The sequence below is a fragment of the Stomoxys calcitrans genome, chromosome 5 (genome assembly GCF_963082655.1).
Source record: "Stomoxys calcitrans chromosome 5, idStoCalc2.1, whole genome shotgun sequence".
NCBI classification, from domain to species: domain Eukaryota; kingdom Metazoa; phylum Arthropoda; class Insecta; order Diptera; family Muscidae; genus Stomoxys; species Stomoxys calcitrans.
In genome coordinates, this window is record NC_081556.1 from 142,543,678 (window position 1) to 142,566,131 (window position 22,454).

At 38.2% G+C, this 22,454-nt stretch overlaps 1 protein-coding gene across 1 annotated transcript in view; it reads right to left on the minus strand.

The window, feature by feature from the left end:
- Positions 1-22,236, minus strand: part of LOC106088771 (protein apterous) — a 126,506-nt gene extending 104,270 nt beyond the window's left edge. The window contains exons 1-2 of the mRNA XM_013254444.2: positions 21,764-22,236; positions 6,509-6,845 (exon numbers count right to left, since the gene is read on the minus strand). Of these exons, the coding sequence (XP_013109898.1) occupies positions 6,509-6,547 (39 nt within the window). The 5' untranslated portion in view covers positions 6,548-6,845; positions 21,764-22,236. The remainder of the gene's footprint in view (positions 1-6,508; positions 6,846-21,763) is intronic.
- Between the last annotated feature and the right edge of the window lie 218 nt (positions 22,237-22,454).

The following is a 22,454-nucleotide window of genomic DNA, read 5'->3' on the forward strand; positions in this document are numbered from 1 at the left end:
CAACCGACCTACACTAATAGGAAGTATTTGTGCAAAATTTCAAGCGGCTAGCTTAACTCCTTCAAAAGTTAGCGTGCTTTCGACAGATAGACGGACGGACAGACAGACAGACGGACGGACGGACAGACGGTCGGACATGGCTAGTTCGACTTAAAATGTCACGACGATCAAGAATATATATAATTTATTCGGTCTCAGACGCATATTTCGAGGAGTTACAAACAGAATGACGAAATTGGTATACCCTTATCCTATGGTGGAGGGTATACAAATTCTAACAATGTTTGGGAGGATGCCACCGTAGCGCAGAGTTTAGCATGTCCGCCTATGACGCTGAACGCGTTGGTTATCCCCTCCTTATGCTGGCGACATTTGTGAGGTACTTTGCCACTTCTCCCCAAAGGGGTATCGCTCTGCGGCACGCGGTTCCAACTCGGGTATAAAGAGGAGCTCCCTTATCATTGAGCCTAAAACTGAATCGGACAGCACTCATTGATTTGTGATAAGTTTGCCCTAGTTCCTTAATCGAATGTTCATGGGCAAATTTGCATTTGCAACAGTGTTTGGGAAATCAAAGTTTTGAACAAATTATCTTATAATTAGATTTTGAAGTAATCTTATAAAAGTCAAAAAGTAGCTTACACATTCCGTATAACGGCTGCAACGACATTTACACAATGTGGAATTGACAACCTTCTGTAACCCAATAAGCCCTAATTTGGTTAAATATTTGGCATAAAATTTGGTAAAAATTGGTTGGAAAAATATTTGGTGTAATAAAGTTGGTAAAAAACAAGTAAAAGCGGAAGCTATATCTAGTAATAGAACGAATTTGAACGTACTTGGCGCATGGACGTTGGAAATCGTAACACAAATCTTTGTTCCAAAGTTTAGCCATATCGGATGAAAATTAAGGCTTCTACGGGCTCAAGAATTCAAATCGGGGTTTGGGTTTATATGGGGGCTATAACTATTGGTTGCCCAAAAAGTAATTGCGGATTTTTAAAAGGAAGTAAATGCATTTTTAATAAAACACTTTACACTTTTTTTCTAAATCAAGCTATAAGTAACAGCTGATAACTGACAGAAGAAAGAATGCTTTTAGAGAGTCACAAGCTGTGAAAAAATTTGTCAACGCCGACTATATGAAAAATCCGCAATTACTTTTTGGGCAACCCAATATTTATAGACCGATTTAAGTCATACTTGTCATGAATGTTGGAAGTCATAACTCAAGTCGTTGTTCCAAATTTCAGCCAAATCGGATGAAAATTGAGGCTTCTAAGGGCTCAAGATGTCAAATCGAGGGATGGGTTCATATGGAGGCTATAACTGCTTATAGACCGATTTGTATCGTACTTGGCATGGATTTGAAAGTCATAACTCAAATGTTTGTTTTAATTTTCAAATCCAAATGAAAACTGAGGCTTCTAAGGGGTCAAGATTTCAAATGCGAGGAACAGTTTATATATGTTCAAATCTGAACCCATATGGCCCATTTGTAATCCCCAACGACCTACATCGATAGAAAGTATCTGTGCAAAATTTCAATCGACACGCGTTCGACCGCTATTGTGATTTCGACAGACGGATGGACATGGCTAGATCGACTCAGAATGTCGTGACGATCCAGAATATATTTGTTCTTATGGGGTCAACAAAGGTGTTGATGAAGATACATGGCTTATCAGAAATCATGATCCACTAGCCAGTCAAGTTTTTTTTTTTAATAATAATACACACTTGCCCAACTTTTTTAAGTTCTTTGCTATTCTTTGAATAGAAAGCATTGAATATGATCTCGAGCTGGAAGATGATTGAAAAATCAAAAGAAGATTTTAAGCATCAAAATAAGAGAGCGCAAACAGACAATTAGAAATATTTCAAAAATTTTTTGAAATTATTTATGAACATCGAAATAAATTTGGAATGAACGCTAAGAGTGGTCTTACATAAAGGTGAGACTACTTGCACCCCATCGTATTCCAGATTTTCCTATGTTCTCGCCAGGATTCGAAACCAAGCGTTCAGCGTCATGTTAATCTCTGTGCCACGATGAGCTTTCCAAAGTTGCAGACCCAGTTATTAACGACAAATGCTCGAATGTTTCAAACTGAACCTAACGCAAATGCAAATTTTGCCCTTTACATTCCACTAAGGAACAGGGGCAAACTTCCCACATATCAAAGAGTGCAGTCCGATTCGAGTTTTAGCTCAAAGATAAGGCGCCCCCTTTTTATAGCTGAGCGACACCTCTTTGGAGAGAAGTTTTATCATGACATAGTACCTCACAAATGTTGCCAGCATTGGCAGGGGAAAACCACCGCTGAAAATAGGACATGCTTACCTCTTCACTTCGGTGAACCTTATAAAGAGAGATTTTACTTTAATCATTATGTGGGATGAACATGGTTGCCGCCTTGAGGTCCTTTGAACTCCACTGTGGTACAGGGTATTATTAACGCTAAGAAGGAGAAGAGATTGAAAAGTATACCGATCGCTTAGAATCAATTTCTGATTCGATTTAGCCATGTTCGTCTGTCCGACCGTCCGTCTGTCCGTCTGTCCGTCCGTCCGTCTGTGAGTCCATGTATTCTTGTAATCAAAGTGCAGGTCGTATTTGTTGTCCGATTGTCACGAAATTTTTCACATGACACTTTTTTGGCCCAAGGACAAACGCTATTGATTTTGAAAAAAAATCGGTTCAGATTTAGATATAGCTCCCATATATATCTTTCATCCGATATGGCCGTTTAAGGCTGTAGAAGCCACAATTTTTTACCGATCTTTACAAAATTTGGCATGGGATGTTTTATTTGAGGTCTACATATGTGTGCCAAATTTGATAAAAATCGGTTAAGATTTAGATATAGCTCCCATATATAGCTTTCATCCGATATGTCTTTTTAAGGCTGTAGAAGCCACTGTTTTAGTCCGATCTATAAAATATTTTGCACGAAGTGTTTTATTTGACGTTCTAATATGTGTGGAAAATTTCATGAAAATCGGTCCGTATTTAGATATAGCTCCCATATATATCTTTCATCCGATATGGCCGTTTAAGGCTGAAGAAGCCACAATTTTTTACCGATCTTTACAAAATTTGGCATGGGGTGTTTTATTTGACGTCTCCATATGTGTGCCAAATTTGATGTCTCCATTTGTGTGCATAATTTCATAAAAATCGGTTCAGATTTAGATATAGCTCCCATATATATCTTTCATCCAAAATGGTTTTTTAAGGCTGTAGAAGCCACAATTTTCGTCTGATCTTCACAAAATTTGGCAATGGGTATTTTATTTGAGGTCTACATATGTGTACAAAATTTCACAAAAATCGGTTTAGATTTAGATATAGCTCCCATATATATCTTTTATCCGACATGGACTTTTATGGCTGTAGAAGCCACAGTTTTAGTCCGATCTTTAAAATATTTTGCACGAAGTCTTTTATTTGACGTCCTAATATGTGTGGAAAATTTCATGAAAATCGGTCCGTATTTAGATATAGCTCCCATATATATCTTTCATCCGATATGGCCGTTTAAGGCTGAAGAAGCCACAAATTTTTACCGATCTTTACAAAATTTGGCATGGGGTGTTTTATTTGACGTCTCCATATGTGTGCAAAATTTCATAAAAATCGGTTCAGATTTAGATATAGCTCCCATATATATCTTTCATCCGACATGGACTTTAATGGCTGTAGAAGCCACAGTTTTAGTCCGATCTTCAAAATATTTTGCATGGGGTGCGTTATTTGACGTCCTAATATGTGTGGAGAATTTCATAAAAATCGGTTCAGATTTAGATATAGCTCCCATATATATCTTTTATCCGACATGGACTTTTATGGCTGGAGAAGCCACAGTTTTAGTCCGATCTTTAAAATATTTTGCACGAAGTGTTTTATTTGACGTCCTAATATGTGTGGAAAATTTCATGAAAATCGGTCCGTATTTAGATATAGCTCCCATATATATCTTTCATCCGATATGGCCGTTTAAGGCTGTAGAAGCCACAATTTTTTACTGATCGTTACAAAATTTGGCATGGGGTGTTTTATTTGACGTCTCCATATGTGTGCAAAATTTCATAAAAATCGGTTGAGATTTAGATATAGCTCCCATATATATCTTTTATCCGACATGGACTTTAATGGCTGTAGAAGCAACAGTTTTAGTCCGACCTTTAAAATATTTTGCACGAGGTGTTTTATTTGACGTCCTAATATGTATGGAAAATTTCATGAAAATCGGTCCATATTTAGATATAGCTTCCATATATATCTTTCATCCGATATTGCCGTTTAAGGTTGTAGAAGCCACAATTTTTTACCGATCTTTACAAAATTTGGCATGGGGTGTTTTATTTGACGTCTCCGTTTGTGTGCAAAATTTCTTAAAAATTTGTTCAGATTTAGATATAGCTCCCATATATATCTTTCATCCGATATGGCTTTTTAAGGCTGTAGAAGCCACAATTTTAGTCCCATCTTTAAAATATTTTGCACGAAGTGTTTTATTTGACGTCCTAATATGTGTGGAAAATTTCATGAAAATCGGTCCGTATTTAGATATAGCTCCCATATATATCTTTCATCCGATATGGCTGTTTAAGGGTGTAGAAGCCACAATTTTTTACCGATCTTTACAAAATTTGGCATGGGGTGTTTTATTTGACGTCTCCATATGTGTGCAAAATTTCATAAAAATCGGTTCAGATTTAGATATAGCTCCCATATTTATCTTTCATCCGACATGGACTTTTATGGCTGTAGAAGCAACAGTTTTAGTTCGATCTTTAAAATATTTTGCACGAAGTGTTTTATTTGACGTCCTAATATGTGCGGAAAATTTCATGAAAATCGGTACAGATTTAGATACAGCTCCCATATATATCTTTCATCCGATATGGCCTTTTAAGGCTGTAGAAGCCACAATTTTTTACCGATCTTTACAAAATTTGGCATGGGGAGTTTTATTTGACGTTTCCATATGTGTGCAAAATTTCCTAAAAATCGGTTAAGATTTAGATATACCTCCCATATATATGTATCGCCCGATTTGCACTTAAATGGCCGTAGTAGCTACAATTTTCAACCGATCTGCACGAAATTTGGCATGGACTGTTTTGTAACTGCACTTGATATATGTCGAAAATTTCATAAAAATCGGTTCAGATTTAGATATAGCTCCCATATATATCTTTCATCCGATTTGAACTATTAAAGCTGTAGAAGCCACAAATTTGGTCCGATCTTTACCAAATTTGGCATGGAGTCATTTTTGTGAAGTCTCAATGTATGTGCGTAATTTCATAAAAATCGGTTCAGATTTAGATATAGCCCTCATATATATCTTTCATCCGATTTGGCTTTTGAAGGCTGTAGAAGCCACAATTTGGTCCGTTCTTTACAAAATTTTGCATGAGGTGCTAAATTTGACGTCTTTGAGATGTGCAAATCCAAATATTTTGTCCTATGGTAGGAAAATCTTATAAGGTTCTAAGTTGCTATTTCAATTGGTATCCAAATTAAAGTCTGACTAGATTTCGAGATAAGTTATACATATAAAAAGTACTACATGCATTAGGTGGTGTAGGGAATTATTGGGTTGCCCAAAAAGTAATTGCGGATTTTTTTAAAAGAAAGTAAATGCATTTTTAATAAAACTTAGAATGAACATTAATTAAATATACTTTTTTACACTTTTTTTCTAAAGCAAGCTAAAAGTAACAGCTGATAACCGACAGAAGAAAGAATGCAATTACAGAGTCACAAGCTGTGAAAAAATTTGTCAACGCCGACTATATGAAAAATCCGCAATTACTTTTTGGGCAACGCAATATATAGTAGGCACCGCCCGACTTTTGCCTTTCCTTACTGGTTTTCGTTTGTTTTGCTCTTTCAAAACGAATAAGTGGAGATTTTTGCAAAGGAAAAGGAAATCCAGAGATCACAACACACCGACCACTATGGGACACGTTTTGCCTTTGCTTAGAAGACTTTTCAACCATGTTTGTCCGGGAGTTTTAAGCAGTTCGAGAAAATGGTACTCATGTGGAGTTAGTCACTAATGTTTCGACAACAAAACAACAACTTTCAAAAAAATTGGTAAAATATAAATATTCTGAAAAAATGAATTTAAAATCTAAGAAAATTTTCTAGACAAAGTTTGGTTAAATTTTCCAGAAAATACATTTTGAAAATAAAATTTCGATGAATTTTTGGATATTTAAATTTGCTAGAAATATTTGATATTTTTCAAACAAAAGCCATTTTGTGTCAAAAATGTCCATTAAAATTAAATGTGAAAAAAAAATTATTAAAATATTATTTTGCTACAAAATTTCATTAAAATTTGATTTTCCTTTATAATGTCATAAACATTTTCCTAACAATTTCCTTAAAATTTCCAAACTTTTTTTTTTTTTTTTGAAGAATTTGTTTGACTATCACTTGGGCAATATTTCTTCTTGTGTATTTTGTAGTTTTATTTTAACTTACCCAATGCATCACAGGGCGCTCTTCGGTACAGACGCCCATGTGCGTCTTTTGGGATATCACGAGGTTTGGTTCCAACGATGCTTATTTGGCAGTGCGGCGGCAGGATGTTGTCTTGTATGATGCTGACTGATGGCAACGACGACGACGATTCGAAGCGATAACGACGCCGGCAATGACACTGACGACAAATCGTTGAATATATTCCAATAATTTTGTGTTAAGATTTTCTTTCTTTTCGATTTTTCAAACTTTATCTTTGTTGTTGTTGTTTTTGAGTGGAGGCGATTATTGTATCACTTTTACACTTGCTTTTTCCCAAAAATTTATCAATTTATCACTGTAAGCATATAATAAGGAGATAATGGATTTTTTATTATTTTTAAATAAATATTTTGAAATTTTTTTAGTATTCTTTTTTTAAAGACACCGACTAATTGAGGTTTTTTGATTTATTGCTATTTTATATGGGAAAAATGTTTTTAGATTTTAGTTTTATAGTTTAAAAATGTGTATGGTTTTTTAATTTAATATTTTTTTGTATTGTATTTAATAAAACTCAAACTCGAGGTCAGGAATAACAAAATCACATTTATATATAACTTTATTATTATTTTTTGTTTGTGTTTTTTTTTTTTGGTTATAAATCACAAATGTTTCACAGATTTTTTCCATTAAAAATATTTCAAAATCTTTAGATTTTTATTTAAACATGACATTTTTTATCTGTTTAACTGTTTTTATTGAATTTAATACATAATTTGCATAAATTAAAGAATTTTTTTTTGGCTTAATATGGGAAGAACAAACGTTTTTTGTTTATATGTTGTAACCCACACCATTGGATGGGTGTATGCATATTGACTTCGTCATTCTGTTTGTAACACCTCGATATTGGACTCAGACCTCATCATTTATTGTGGATCGTCATAAGGTTTTATATCAAGCTAACCCGGTTCGCCCGCCTGTCGAAAGCATGCTTACTTTCCAACGAGTAAAGAGCTTGTCGCTTGATTTTCGCCTAAATTTTCAATTTTTGCACAAAATTTTGGTTTTTATACCCATCACCATAGGATAAGGGGTATATCAATCTAGTCAATCAGTTTGCAACACCTCGAAATATTCGTCTAAGACCCCATAAAGTATATATATTCTTGATCGTCTCGACCTTCTGAGTGGATCTAGCCATGTCCGTCCGTCCATCTATCAAAATCACGATAGCGGACGAACGCTTCAAGCTAGCCGCTTGAAATTTTGCACAGATACTTAATATAAATGTAGGTCGTTGGGGATTGCAAATGGGCAATATCGGTTCAGATTTAGATATAGCTCCCATATAGACCGATCTCCAGATTTCACCTCTTGAGCCCTTACATGTCGCAATTTTTGTTCGAATTGCCTGAAATTTCGCATGTAGTGTTCAGCAATGAGTTCCAACAACTATGCCAAGTACGGTCCAAATCGGCCTATAACCTAATCCAGCTCCCATATAAACCGATCTCCCGATTTGACTTCTTGAGCCCTTATAAACCGCAATTTTTGTCAAATTTGCCAGAAATTTTGCACATAGTGTTCTGCTATGACTTCCAAAAACTGTGTCAGTTACGGTCCAAATCGGTCAAGAACCTGATATAGCTCCCATATAAACCGATCAAAAGATTTAAATTCTTGAGCCCCTGGAAGCCTCAATTTTCACCAGATTTTGCTGAAATTTCGCATATAGAGTAACATTATGACTCTAAACAACGATTTGACTTCTTGAGCCCTTACAAGCCGTGATTTTTATCCGATTTGGCTGATATAGTCTTCTGTTATGACTTTCAGCAACAGTGCCAAGTACGGTCCAAATCGGCCTATAACCAGATATAGCTCCCATATTTTAGCAGAATCAATGGTGGTGGGTTCCCAAGATTCGGTCCGGCCGAACCTAGCACGCTTTCATTTGTTTTATTTTAAAATACAAACCATGAAATGTAACAACTTCCCAATAAAAATTCTTTATTACAAACAGTTTTGTTTTTTTTTTTCCAAAATTTCGTTGAGATTTCTCTTTAATACAACACTAGATGGCCTGGTATGCTCCGTTATATCCATAAGTGTTTTGGGCCCCTTTTGAAAATTATTTATATTTGTATGTAACTCTAAAATAATGGATTAGAATGCCATTTATTTATTTGGGGCATACTTTTAGGGTGGGGCGGCTCCCCGGGAATTGACCCAAATTTCATAAAATTTTCGTATTCTACTCTCGAATACCATTTCTTGGAGTCCTGTCTTGTCCCCTTCAGTGTACATGTCCATTTGGGCCATTTTTGGGGTGTGGCGCATTCTACTTCTACTTACCTTTCATTTGGTACCCATATGAACCCAATCGGTAAATATGTCCGTTTAGGAGGGTTTTTGGATAGGGCGTCTCCCACGGTCATTTGAATCCAAAGTTTTTACTAATTTTGTGTTTTTGGGTTACCATAAGGTGGCATACAGAATTTCACTTAAAACGATGCACCCAATGCATCGAAAATTGCGAAAGTTGGGCGTTTTTCAAAATTTGGGTTAGGGGATGGGTCCGCCCCACTCGGGTATATTACAAAATGAAGTCCCGGCACGGGATAGCACAAAAGAGGCTAAAACATTGAGGTCCGATCTGTGTGGTGTTCATTGCTGCCACGAGAAGCTTAGCTGCGTGTTACCGGGTCCACAGATTGTGGATAGTGGAATGCCTCATACGGAGTAGCTGCAACGGCAGTCGCGTACAATCAGCGGTATCGAGTGAAGAGTCTCAGTGAGAGGTGGGTTTGCACCGGCACAAATACTGAGTGCCTTTGATGCTCGATTTGACAAGGCGAGTTATTGGCACCTTTAAATAGCCAATGGCCACCATGTTCCCGTGGCGATCGGTCATTTGGACCGGAATGAGCTTGCTCACCTACAGGAGCTTGACGAGGATCGCCACCTTTACATGAAAATTTGGTCACCACAACAGCAACAAAAAAATGAAGTACACTATTTTCACCGGAGGGCTAAACTCTACCAACTATGAAAATCTCCATAAATCGGTTAAGTTTTTGAGCCTATTCGGAATAAACGAACAAACAAAGCGCAACACAATTTTAGGCGAAAATTTCTTTAAAAAAAAAATTCAAAGAAATTCGGTTTTAGAGAAATTTTCATTCATTTTGTCCTTTTGGTTTGTAACATATCGGAATATCCATTTCCGACTCTATAAAGTATTGGGTTGCCCAAAAAGTAATTGCGGATTTTTTAAAAGAAAGTAAATGCATTTTTAATAAAACTTAGAATGAACTTTAATCAAATATACTTTTTTTACACTTTTTTTCTAAAGCAAGCTAAAAGTAACAGCTGATAACTGACAGAAGAAAGAATGCAATTACAGAGTCATAAGCTGTGAAAAAATTTGTCAACGCCGACTATATGAAAAATCCGCAATTACTTTTTGGGCAACCTAATATATAATCGTTTTTTGCTCCTTGTAAAATTCTTAGACACTCTAATCATATCCCCCTGTCTGTCTGTCCATCTGTCTGTCCGTCTGTCTTTACGCAGCCTTTCCGTCTTACCGTCTATCTGTCCGCCCGTCCGTCTGTCTCTCTGTCCTTCCGTCTGTCTGTCCGTCTGTCTCTCTCTGTTCGTCTGTCAGTCCATCTGTCTGTCAGTCCATCTGTGTGTCTATTCGTCCATCTGCCTGTCATAGGCAGACTAAGTTCGAAGGTAGACTATATCTTGATGTTGACCCCCTATAGACCGGTCTTTCGATTTCAGGTCTTGAAGCCTAGTAAGAGAATTTGTACCCGGTTTCGCTGAAATCTGGTATAATGGGATGCGTTAGACACTTCAATATCCGTATCGAGGTCCAAATGGGACCATATGTGGATACAAGTATCTGTCTTATGTAACGATCTCCTATTTTAAGGTCTTGGTCCACTATGCCATGTTAAAATTATTATCTTTCGTACCGAGTATGATCCAGATAGAACTATATTTCGGATATAGCCCCATATCTAAAGTCATAACCCGATTTGGCTTCTTTTCTGTTTTTCTATGGATTTTTGACGAAATATAGATAAGCTGCCGTACACATATATCTGTGTTGGTGTTTATCCAAAGTTCGGTTCGGTTTCATCCACCATAGGATGGGGTGTACTAATTTTGTCATTCCGCTTGTAACACGAACGGCATGCCGCAGTGCGACACCTCTTTCCAGAGAAGTTTTAACATGGCATAGTGCCTCACAAATGATACCAGCATTAGGAGGTTAGGAGTTATTCTGCAGTTGTCAGACCTAAAATGCTATATGGTGTTGTGGTCTGGTGGACGGCGCTTCAAAAATCCACCTACTGCCCAATACTTAACCGGATCCATCTGATGCACTGAGTTTAATGCTACATCTGATACCTCTTGACATTGTGGATACACAAATTGCTGCTACCACCGCTGTGTGGCTAAGGGAATTTTCTCTTTGGTCATGTGGTGTCTTGATACAATATCCGATGTTCCAGGCAGTGTGGATAATGCATTGCTGGCCGCTTTTTGATAAAAAATTTATGAGGCCTAATTTAGACTTAAAGAGGTCTACCGCTTTGCTGTCACTGGCTAGAAAAGTCGTCTCAGTCATTGTGCCCGTCATGGCAGGTTACTGTGTGATCGGAAAACATGCTGAAAGACGGAAGATTGTCAGTTACGACTTTCGCAGAAGCTGTAAAGACCTGGAGGGGAGGCCACCGTAGCGCAGAGGTAAGCATCTCCGCCTTTGACGCTGAACGCCTGGGTTCGAATCCTGGCGAGACCATCAGAAAAAATTTTCAGCGGTGGTTTTCCCCTCGTAATGCTGGCGATATTTGTGAGGTACTATGCCATGTAAAACTTCTCTCCAAAGAGGTGTCGCACTAGGGCACGCCGTTCGTACTCGGCTATAAAAAGGAGGCCCCTTATCATTGAGCTTAAACTTGAATCGGACAGCACTCATTGGTATGTGAGAAGTTTCCTCCTGTTCCTTAATGGAATGTTTCTGCATCGGCAAATTTGCATTTGAATATTCGCTAGTTGTTGGGCTTTTTAAAGCCATGTGGATGGTCCAACGGTCAGAACTACAAGGCATCTTCCTTCTCCTGTTCCTGTTTGCTTTCACAATGGACGAAAGCATCTATGGGTTGCCCAAAAAGTAATTGCGGATTTTTCATATAGTCGGCGTTGACAAATTTTTTCACAGCTTGTGACTCTGTAATTGCATTCTTTCTTCTGTCAGTTATCAGCTGTTACTTTTAGCTTGCTTTAGAAAAAAAAAGTGTAAAAAAAGTATATTTGATTAAAGTTCATTCTAAGTTTTATTAAAAATGCATTTACTTTCTTTTAAAAAAATCCGCAATTACTTTTTGGGCAACCCAATACATGAGTCTAATAGGTGGCTCTTAAACCTTATCTAACCTAACCATGGTCCAAATCGGCCCAAATCGGTCCTAATAGGTCCTTATCTCCCTTTTCAACCGAGCCTAAGAAATTGGGTTGTCCGAAAGTATTTTATCTCAATATTTCCAACTCTATCTCAATCGATATCAGCTTAACCCAATAATCTAGGAGCCGATTAATATGTCTAAGCGCTCCTTGTTTTACATGAAAATTATGTCAACAAGAACAAATAAACCTCCAAACCACTGGAGACAAACGCTTAAATATGAATAAAAAAAAACCTTCACAATGAAGATTATATGGAAAATGTGTCAATTTCACTGGGTGTCAATGGCAATCAGGCCCCTAAGACATAGAAAGTACAAAGAAATAAAGATCGAGGGTCATATTACAAAAGAGGAAAGCAACATCAAATTCACATCTCTATTAAAGGTAGAGCTAAGGATGATTGAAACATTATCTAAAAACATTTAAGGCAAACGCTGTTTTTCTAATGGCTGCTTCTACCCAACATTCACTTTCATATGAAAACCGGCCCACCAAAGGAAGAACGTCTGTCTGTCTGTCCATGCATCCTCTGTCTGTTTTCTTCAATACACACAAACATGCATACAGTTGCTGTTCTGTATCCTATATGAATGTGTTTTGCCTCAAGAATCCAGCCATTAAGTTCAAAAAGATTTCTTATCAGTTTCTTGCATCTTTTTATTGCATGTTCTGGAATTAAGGGGTCACCAAACGGGCAGCACTCACCACTTGGACACACTTTCCCAGTGGACACATGTTGCTGCTGTTAAGCCGGCTGTTTGACTGATCGGGCTACTTTTCCTCTTGTTTGGGAACTACAAGTTAGGAATTTGCTTCTTTGCTTCCTTGGGCGTTTTTGCCACCAAGTGGAGTATAAAAAAAAAACCATGAACGCACGTTTGTGGCTCTGGGAAGATGCGGTGGAAGGTCTTTAAATGAGTGTCATAAATTAAGTTAAAAATTGTCAACATTTTGGACACTTTACATGTACACTGAACAACAACTACATTAAGGCACAAACACACACACACACACATGCTTAGAGCCCTCCTAAAAGTTGGGCCCCGAAAACGCTGCTTTCAAAACCACCATTTGCCTTACTCATACTACACCATCAGTCAGTTTGATCTTGAAAACCAAACCACCGGTCGTTTGGTCTACCACCGCTTTTTGGCTCTCTTAAGGCAAAACCCAATTTGCGCCTTTTTTTTTTTGTGTGTGGCTGCTTAAACATTAGAAAAGATCGCCTGCTTGTTGATAGTGAATTTTATGATCCCGGTTTTTTTAACAAAATATTTTTTTTTTATTTTCATTTGGGAAGGTCGTTGAATAGCTTCATTCTGGTGGCCTTTTATGGCCGGTCCGAAGAATGGTTAGCATTGTGTGAATTTATGGAATACTTTTGGTGGCGCTGTTCGAGTATTGAAAGTCGATAGCTTTTAAACCAATTGTCAGCAATGTGTGTGGGATGCCATTTAGTTTTTTTTTCGTTACTGGGAACCAATTTAAATGTGTGAATTATTACCGGGTTTATCATTGCTTCCGGTCAAATTTTTTGATTAGTAGATTGAAAAGCAATAAAAAGAGAATATTCTGTGGGAGATGTATTTACTTGTTGACATACCCAGAGACTTGATGAATGCCTGAAGCTTGGTTGTAAGTCCTACGACAAACTCATTGTTTAGAATATGTATAACATATATTGGGTTGCCCAAAAAGTAATTGCGGATTTTTCATATAGTCGGCGTTGACAAATTTTTTCACAGCTTGTGACTCTGTAATTGCATTCTTTCTTCTGTCAGTTATCAGCTGTTACTTTTAGCTTGCTTTAGAAAAAAAGTGTAAAAAAAGTATATTTGATTAAATTTCATTCTAAGTTTTATTAAAAATGCATTCACTTTCTTTTAAAAAATCCGCAATTACTTTTTGGGCAACTAATAGCATAAATGCACCAACACTTTTCCTGTCTGCCTATATTTGGAAGCCAAAACCCTTCATGCAGTGGGAAGGAAGATTTCTGTTATATCAGCGAATGCTGTCCAGGAGTTTAACATGACTGAAGGTCTCACAAATTTCACGAAAAAGAAATACAAAGTTGGTATAATACATCGGGGTCAAATAATCGTGGGGGGACGCCCTAGCCCAAAACCCATCCAAACGGACATGTTGACCGATTGGGACAATATGGGTATCAAATGAAAGGTAATTGGAAATAGAATACGAAAATTATATAAAAATTCGGGGTCAAGTTCCGATATAGTAATTCGATCTAATGTGTCGGGGGGCCCGCCCCATCACCACAAGACCGCCTTAAAATTACATGTTTGCCGATTGGGGCAATATGGGTATCAAATGAAAGGTAATTGGAAATAGAATACGAAAATTATATAAAAATTCGAGGTCAAGTCCCGATATAGCAATTCGACCTAATGTGTCGGGGGACCCGCCATATCACCAAAAGACCGACTTAAAATTGCATGTTTGCCGATTGGATATCAAATGAAAGGTAAATGGAAGTAGAATACGAAAATTATATAAAAATTCGATATAGCAATTCAACCTAATGTGTCGGGGAGCCCGCCCCACCACCAAAACAACGCCTAAAAATTACATATTTATCGATTGGGGCAATATGGGTATCAAATGAAAGGGTATCAAATGAAAGACTAAAAATTACATATTTACCGATTGGGGCAATATGGGTATCAAATGAAAGGTAATTACAAGTAGAATACGAAAATTATATAAAAATTCGGGGTCAAGTCTCGATATAGCAATTCGACCTAATGTGCCGGTGGGCCCGCCCCACCACCAAAAGACCGCCTTAATATTATTGGACTGCCCAAAAAGTAATTGCGGATTTTTTAAAAGAAAGTAAATGAATTTTTAAAAAAACTTTTTACACTTTTTTTTCTAAAGCAAGCTAAAAGTAACAGCTGATAACTGACAGAAGAAAGAATGCAATTACTGAGTCACAAGCTGTGAAAAAATTTGTCAACGCCGACTATATGAAATATCCGCAATTACTTTTGGGGCAACCCTATACATGTTTGCCGATTGGGGCAATATGGGTATCAAATGAAAGGTAATTGGAAATAGAATACGAAAATTATATAAAAATTCGAGGTCAAGTCCCGATATAGCAATTCGACCTAATGTGTCGGGGGGCCCGCCCCATCACCACAAGACCGCCTTAAAATTACATGTTTGTCGATTGGGGCAATATGGGTATCAAATGAAAGGTAATTGGAAGTAGAATACGAAAATTATATAAAAATTCAGGGTCAAGATCCGATATAGCAATTCTACCTAAAGTGTCGGGAGGCCCGCCCCTTCACCAAAACACCGCCTTAAAATTACATGTTTGCCGATTGGGGCAATATGGGTATCAAATGAAAGGTAATTGGAAGTAGAATACGAAAATTATATAAAAATTCGGGGTGAAGTCCCGATATAGCAATTCAACCTAATGTGTCGGGGAGCCCGCCCCACCACCAAAACAACGCCTAAAAATTACATATTTATCGATTCGGGCAATATGGGTATCAAATGAAAGGGTATCAAATGAAAACCTAAAAATTACATATTTGCCGATTGGGGCAATATGGGTATCAAATAAAAGGTAATTGGTAGTAGAATACGAAAATTATATAAAAATTCGGGGTCAAGTCCCGATATAGCAATTCAACCTAATGTGTCGGGGGGCCCGCCCACCACCAAAAGACCGACTTAAAATTACATGTTTGCCGATTAGGGCAATATGGGTATCAAATGAAAGGTAATTGGAAGTAGAATACGAAATTTATATAAAAATTCGGGGTCAAGTCCCGATTCGACCTAATGTGTCGAGGGGCCCGCCCACCACCAAAACACCTCCTTAAAATTACATGTTTGCCGATGGGGGCAATATGGGTATCAAATGAAAGATAATTGGAAGTAGAATACGAAAATTATATAAAAATTCGAGGTCAAGTCTCAATATAGCAATTCGACCTAATGTGTCGGGGGGCCCGCCCCATCACCCAAAGACTGACTTAAAATTACGTGTTTGCCGATTGGTTCAATATGGATATCAAATGAAAGGTAATTGGAAGTAGAATACGCAAATTATATAAAAATTCGAGGTCAAGTCCCGATATAGCAATTCGACCCAATGTGTCGAGGGGCCCGCCCTACCACATAAAGACCACCTTAAAATTACATGTTCAATATGGATATCAAATGAAAGGTAATTGCAAGTAGAATACGGAAATTAAATAAAAATTCGGGGTCAAGTCCCGATTCGACCTAATGTGTCGGGGGGCCCGCCCCACCACCAAAACACCGCCTTAAAATTACATGTTTGGCGATTGGGGCAATATGGGTATCAAACGAAAGGTAATTGGAAGTAGAATACGAAAATTATATTATAAATCGGGGTCAAGTCCTCGGGGGCCACCCCAACCCAAAAATCACCCCCAAATGGACATGCAGGTAAATCGGCTTAATTTGGTATTCAAACGAAAAGTGCTTGCGAGTAGAATACGAAACCTATATACAAATTTGGGTTAGTTGCCCCACCTGTAGATGATGCCCCAAATGGACATGTATACCAAACATGACAATATGTGATTCTAATGAAAGTTATTTGATTGTTAAATACGAAGATAAAAAATTTTAAAATTTGGACCATGTCGAAAGGGGTCCGCAAACACATATGGCTGAAGCAAAGCACACCGGGCGAGCTAGTAGACCTATAAGCTTTAAACTCCGTTTTCAATGCCCGTTTGAACCGGATTTAAGGCTTTCGTCAGCTTTTATAAAAGGGAAAACAGATGATTAAGCCATTACAATAGATTTTAAAGATCAGTGTAATCGTGTAAGGCCTTATTTAAAGGGCATATACTTTTACTCTAAGTACCAAAACTTTTGCCAAAACAAGCAAAAATTAAAGCTCCTAGGAGCCTGTAGAAGGCAAATGGGAAGATCCTTTTATATGGGAGCTACATTAGTTTGGAACTGCATAGCCAAGGCCGTGCTTAGGCTGAAGGAGATCAGCATGCAATGATGGCCGCGGCCGCAGTTCCATTTTGGATGCTATTTGTGCTGAGGATAGACTGAGGAGGATCTCCGACTATCTGGCACCGGTATCGATTGGAACTAGGACATTCAGGATTCGTTTTCCCGGGAGGGATGAATGGAGAGCGAATGCTGTGTTTGAGGGGGATGAGACCTTGATTATCACTGATGGCTCCAAGTTGAAGCCAGGGATGGTATTGGGGGTCTGCTCCGATGCACTTAACATTGGTATATAAGGGTTCTAAGCCCTCAAAACTCAGGATTTATGCGGAATGTATGGCGGCGCTCAAGACCCTATGCTCGAGAAAGGTGAGGTCTAGACGTGCAGCGGATTGTTTGGAGTTCCTGGATAGGCTCTAGGTCCACGATATGAAGCTTTTATGGGATACCAAGGGAATGGATTGGCAGACGAATGCGCCAGGTGGGGACCGTTTGCCTCGGGCGAACCACGTGCCATTTATCGAGCTACTGAGTATTGTAGATGAGATGCCCAGAGCGGGTTAGGTGGAGGGATAGGTCTCAGCGGGTGGTTAACGCACTGCTGAGGTGCTTTGGCCTGTTATCGACCGGAGGAGGACGAAGGACTTTAGAAGCCTCAAGGCCTTGGATTCAAGGACGGTGAGGTCGAGGTGTGTTCCGGATTTTTTGGAGTCCCTGGGTAGGCTCCAGGTCCACGACGTGTCGCTTATATGGGTTTCCGGACATGAAGTAATACATAGGGAATGAGGGAGCGGACGAATGCGCGGGGAGTCTGAACCGTGCAAAACAGTCACCGGTCTTGCCTAAGTTGAATTTGTCGTTCTACTGAACATAGTAGATGAGATGGCCAGAGCGGTGTCGGTGGAGAGATGGGACCTAGCGGGTGGTTATCGGACCGCGCTCTGGCCTGTCATTGACCGAGAGAGGACGAAGGAGTTACTGGCGTTAGATAAGATGCTGGCGAGCACATTGACAATAGGCCACCGTAGCGCAGAGAGAGCGCCTGGTTTTGAATCCTGGCGAGAACATCAGAAAAAAATTTTCTTAATGCTGGCAACATTGGTGAGGTACTATGCTATATAAAAACTTTTCTGTAAAAAGTTGTCGCACTGCGGCATGCCGTTCGAACTAGGCTATAAAAAGTAGGCCCCATACCATTGGGCTTATAACTTGAATAGGACAGCACTCATTGAATAGGACAGCAGTCATATGTGAAAAATTTGCTCTTATTCCTTAATGGAATGTTTATGGCAGATTTACAATCTGAGCATATTGGCAAGGATCACAATGACTTCCGCTGAAGTTGTCTTAATGAGCATGAGGATAAGATTTACGAGCACTTGCTCTGTTCATGTCCGGGTCTGCAAGGACGCAGGCTCTCCTTTCTGGAGCGTTGGTTCTTCTGCAGTCTGGGTGATCTTGCGAACGTACTTCTGGGAGGTCTTCTGACGGCTGGATTTTTTTTCCAGAATGTGGGAATACGTAAATTTATGGTATTTTGAAATGCACGCAAACTTTCAAGGAGTAAAGCTAGACGCTTGAAATTTTGCTCAAATACTTGATATAGGTCTGTTGGTATTGTAAATGGGCCAAATCGGTCCATGTTTTAATATAGCTGCCATATAAACCGATCTTGGGTCTTGATTTGTTGAGCCTGTAGAGCGCGAAATTCTTATCCGATTTGACTGAAATTTTGCAGATGGTGTTTTGGTATCACTTTCAACAACTTTGACTAGTATGGTTCAAATCGGTTCATAACCTGATATAGCTGCCATATAAACCGATCTCCCGATTGGACATCTAGAGACATGAGATAGCACAGGCATATCCGCCTATGATGTTGAACGCCTCGGTCCGATTGCGTATATGCTCAGTCGAATATAAATATGCTCAGATTATAAAATCCTAAACAAAATGGCAATTTTTGGGCAAACCGTGTTGGGCCGACGCTACAATGTCCTTCCTTTTAGGAATAGCCTACGGTCAAAGAGGAGCAACTTGTTCTCATCACACAGCTATCGTTTGACTTAAAATCTCTTGAAGGCATTCAAAACCTTGGAGGAGTTTGTGAACTAACAATTTTTGGTTTCACTGGACTGGTTTGAGCTCAAATTCTGCCTTAGGGTTGTTACTATGTTCGTTTTTCACTGTTGAAAACCCATGTCTTTCCTGATAGCACTACACAAATATCTACGATAAAATAAAAACTTTATTAGAATTTATCATAAGTGATGAGCATATGTCCTATTGCGTGAAATCTGTAAGTTTTTTTGGTTTTAAATTTTTTATCAAAAACGGTAATCGGTGAAAAATATCAAGAAAAACGGACATAGTACCAGCCTTTAGCTCAAAAATTTCTGCAGTCATTTTTAAAATATGGAACTTTAGTAGCAAGAGGTTAAACAAAACTTACAGCAAGGATGACACAAAGAGGCTGCGGAAATTAATCCGCCCCATATGGACATACACCTAAACCCATATGGGTCCATATCGGCTTGTTGTGCACTCTTTATATTAAAAATTAATCTTAAAAAAGAAAATCTAAGTCAGGAGTTCCGTGCTACTTACAAAATCCCTAATGCGCCAACGTCCTACGCCCTACGCCTTACGCCCTACGCCTTACGCCCTACGCCTACGCATACGCCCCGGACACTTCTGTTACTTTGGTTGATTTTTGATACTTTTTAAGCCTTGAAAGTACCATGATACCTTCGCGACCCATTTGATACCTTTTTCCAGTGTTAAAATTTTTTGTAAAATGCCTATGAGAACTCAAAACATGAAAACAGTTCGAATTTCCATATTTGGATGGATCTAAAAACAAAATCGACCTTCCAGACTTGAAAGAAAAACTTTGCTTTGTGTATGGCCCATACAAAACCTCTCCAGCTGTTTTAATCCTACAAAAGGCCCATGCTAAATTCGTTTATGTAGTTACAAAATAGTTCGAAAGAGGCCCAGCCCAAACGGATAGGGAAATGAGAGTAATGCAAATTTTGCCCATGAACATTCCTTAAAGGAACAGGGGCAAACTGTTCACATATCAATGATTGCAGTTCGATTTAAGTTTAAGCTCAATGATAAGGGGCCTCCTTTATATAGCCGAGTCCGAACGGAGTGCCGTAGTGCGACACCTCTTTTCGAGAGAAGTTTAACAAATGTTGCCAGGAGGGGAAAATCACTGCTGAAATTTTTTCTGATGGCCTCGCCAGGATTCGAAGACAGGCGTTCAGCGTCATAGGCGGACATGCTAACCTCTGCGCTACGGTGGCCTCCCTATAAGAAGAAATGAGAGTCCTCACCCTAAAAAGTATAAAATTATGTTTTTAAGAGTGGGGGAAGACGTACATTTCGTTTTAAAGGGTGATTTTTTAGCCTTTATCTTTTTGGTAGCACTGGTTTAAACAGCTCACGCACGTTTCGTGTTTTCTTTCACTGTCAAACATCTTCAGTTTAGTCTATAATTTAACCACGAGTCGTCTTACAAACGAACAGCGATTGCAAAGTTCATCACGCGCTTCTTCCATTGGGCAACGAAGCCCATTTTTGGCTTAATGGGTACGAAAATAAGCAGAATTGACGATTTTGGAGTGAAGATTAGCCAGAAGCTTTGCAAGAGCTAACAATGCATTCAGAAAAAGTCACAGTTTGGTGCGGTTTATGGGCTGGTCGCTTTATTAGAACGTACTTCTTCAAGATGATGCGAATCGTAACGTAACTGTGAATGGTGAGCGCTATCGTGAGATGATATCCAACTTTTTTTTCGGCCCAAAATGCAAGAGCTTGACTTGCATGGCATGTGGTTTTAACACTTTTTGGCAATAAAAAGTACCTTTTTGATTTATGTTTTATACCATTTTTAAATCTTCTTTATCATCCCTTCTTTACAGTTCCATTGTCATTATCCTCCTTTTGATACTATTTTTGATTTCCAAATTTGGCTAAAACCCTTCCATCAAGGAATAGGGGACATTACTCTGACATCAATGAGTACTGTGCCATTAAGATTTTGCTCAATGATAACGGAACGAATGGTTTTCCGCGTTAATGCAAATTTGCCCATGAACATTCCTTTAAAGAACTGGGGCCAACTTCTCACAATTTATGAGTGCTGTCCGATTCAATTTTAAGCTCAATGATAAGCGACCTCCTTTTTATAGCCGAGTCCGAACGGCGTGCCGTAGAGCGACACCTCTTTTGAAGAGAAGCTTTTACATGGCAAAGTACCTCACAAATGTCGCCAGCATAAGGAGGGGATAACCACCGCTGAAAAATTTTCTGATGTTTCTGCCAGGATTCGAATCCAGGCGTTCAGCGTCATAGACGTGATTTTCCGCAGTATGCCTCTCAAATATCGCCAGAATATAGTAAATAGTAACCACCATAGAACATATTTCACAGGTTCTTCTCGGGATTTGAACCCAGGCGTTCAGCGTCATAGACAGACATGTTATTCTCTGCGAAATTGGTGTTTAAAGCGGTACATCATTTGAAATCGGCTCCCCTTCATCACATATCCTTAGAGAACTTCGACGGAAATATGGTATATAGATTTCACTATGCCACCATAGTCTTAAGCTCAAAGCTCTAATAATTGTCTTGGAATTAATTCTTCAATTTTTGTTATTATAATACCTTTTCTAGATGTTCTTAAGAAACATTTTTGGGCTTTAAGTGATTAGTGATTTTTTTGGAATGTTTATTCCTTTTTAAGACTTAAATTTAATGTCCATTTGTCCATTTGAATTCTGGAAAATAATTTTTTTATACCTTTATAACATAATTAAATTTGAAGCTTTAGAGATTTGAGTATCCTTTTTCGTATCCGCTGGTTATACAAATATTCCAAGTGACATAAAAACGAATAATTTCTTATAGGAATTTTTGTTGTTTATAAATTTAAACATAAACTTATTTTGTTATTGAATTTTGGTTTAAAAACCTTTTACATATTTATTTATTTTTTTTTTAATTAATCACAAAAACATTTTTTCATTAAACTCTTTCACTTTTTTTTATTACACACACTTTTTCTGGCTTTCTACCATAACTTCAATCTTAAATGCTTTGTTTTTTATTTTTTACTTTTTTGTTTGTTGTTGTTTTCTTTGAAGACGTTTCAACCGTTATTTTTGCTATCGTAGACACTGTGACAATATTTTTATTTATATATTTTCTTTTCTTTTTGCCTAATGTAATGACATTTGACGACGGTATTTTGAATGCTTTAAGGAATTGAGCGGAGTAGTATTCGTGAATTTTTTAATAGTATTCGTGAATTTTTGCAACGTAACGAACGTAACGTGACAGCGAGCGAGGTGTGCACCGATTCTTAGTCGCATAAACTGCCCGCGGTTAAGTCTGTGTGATATCTAATCCGAAATGATGTTTGCGCGAGAAGTGATGATATTTTTCTCAATCAACATGTTTGGCACACAGTAGCAGTGGTAGCAGCAATGGC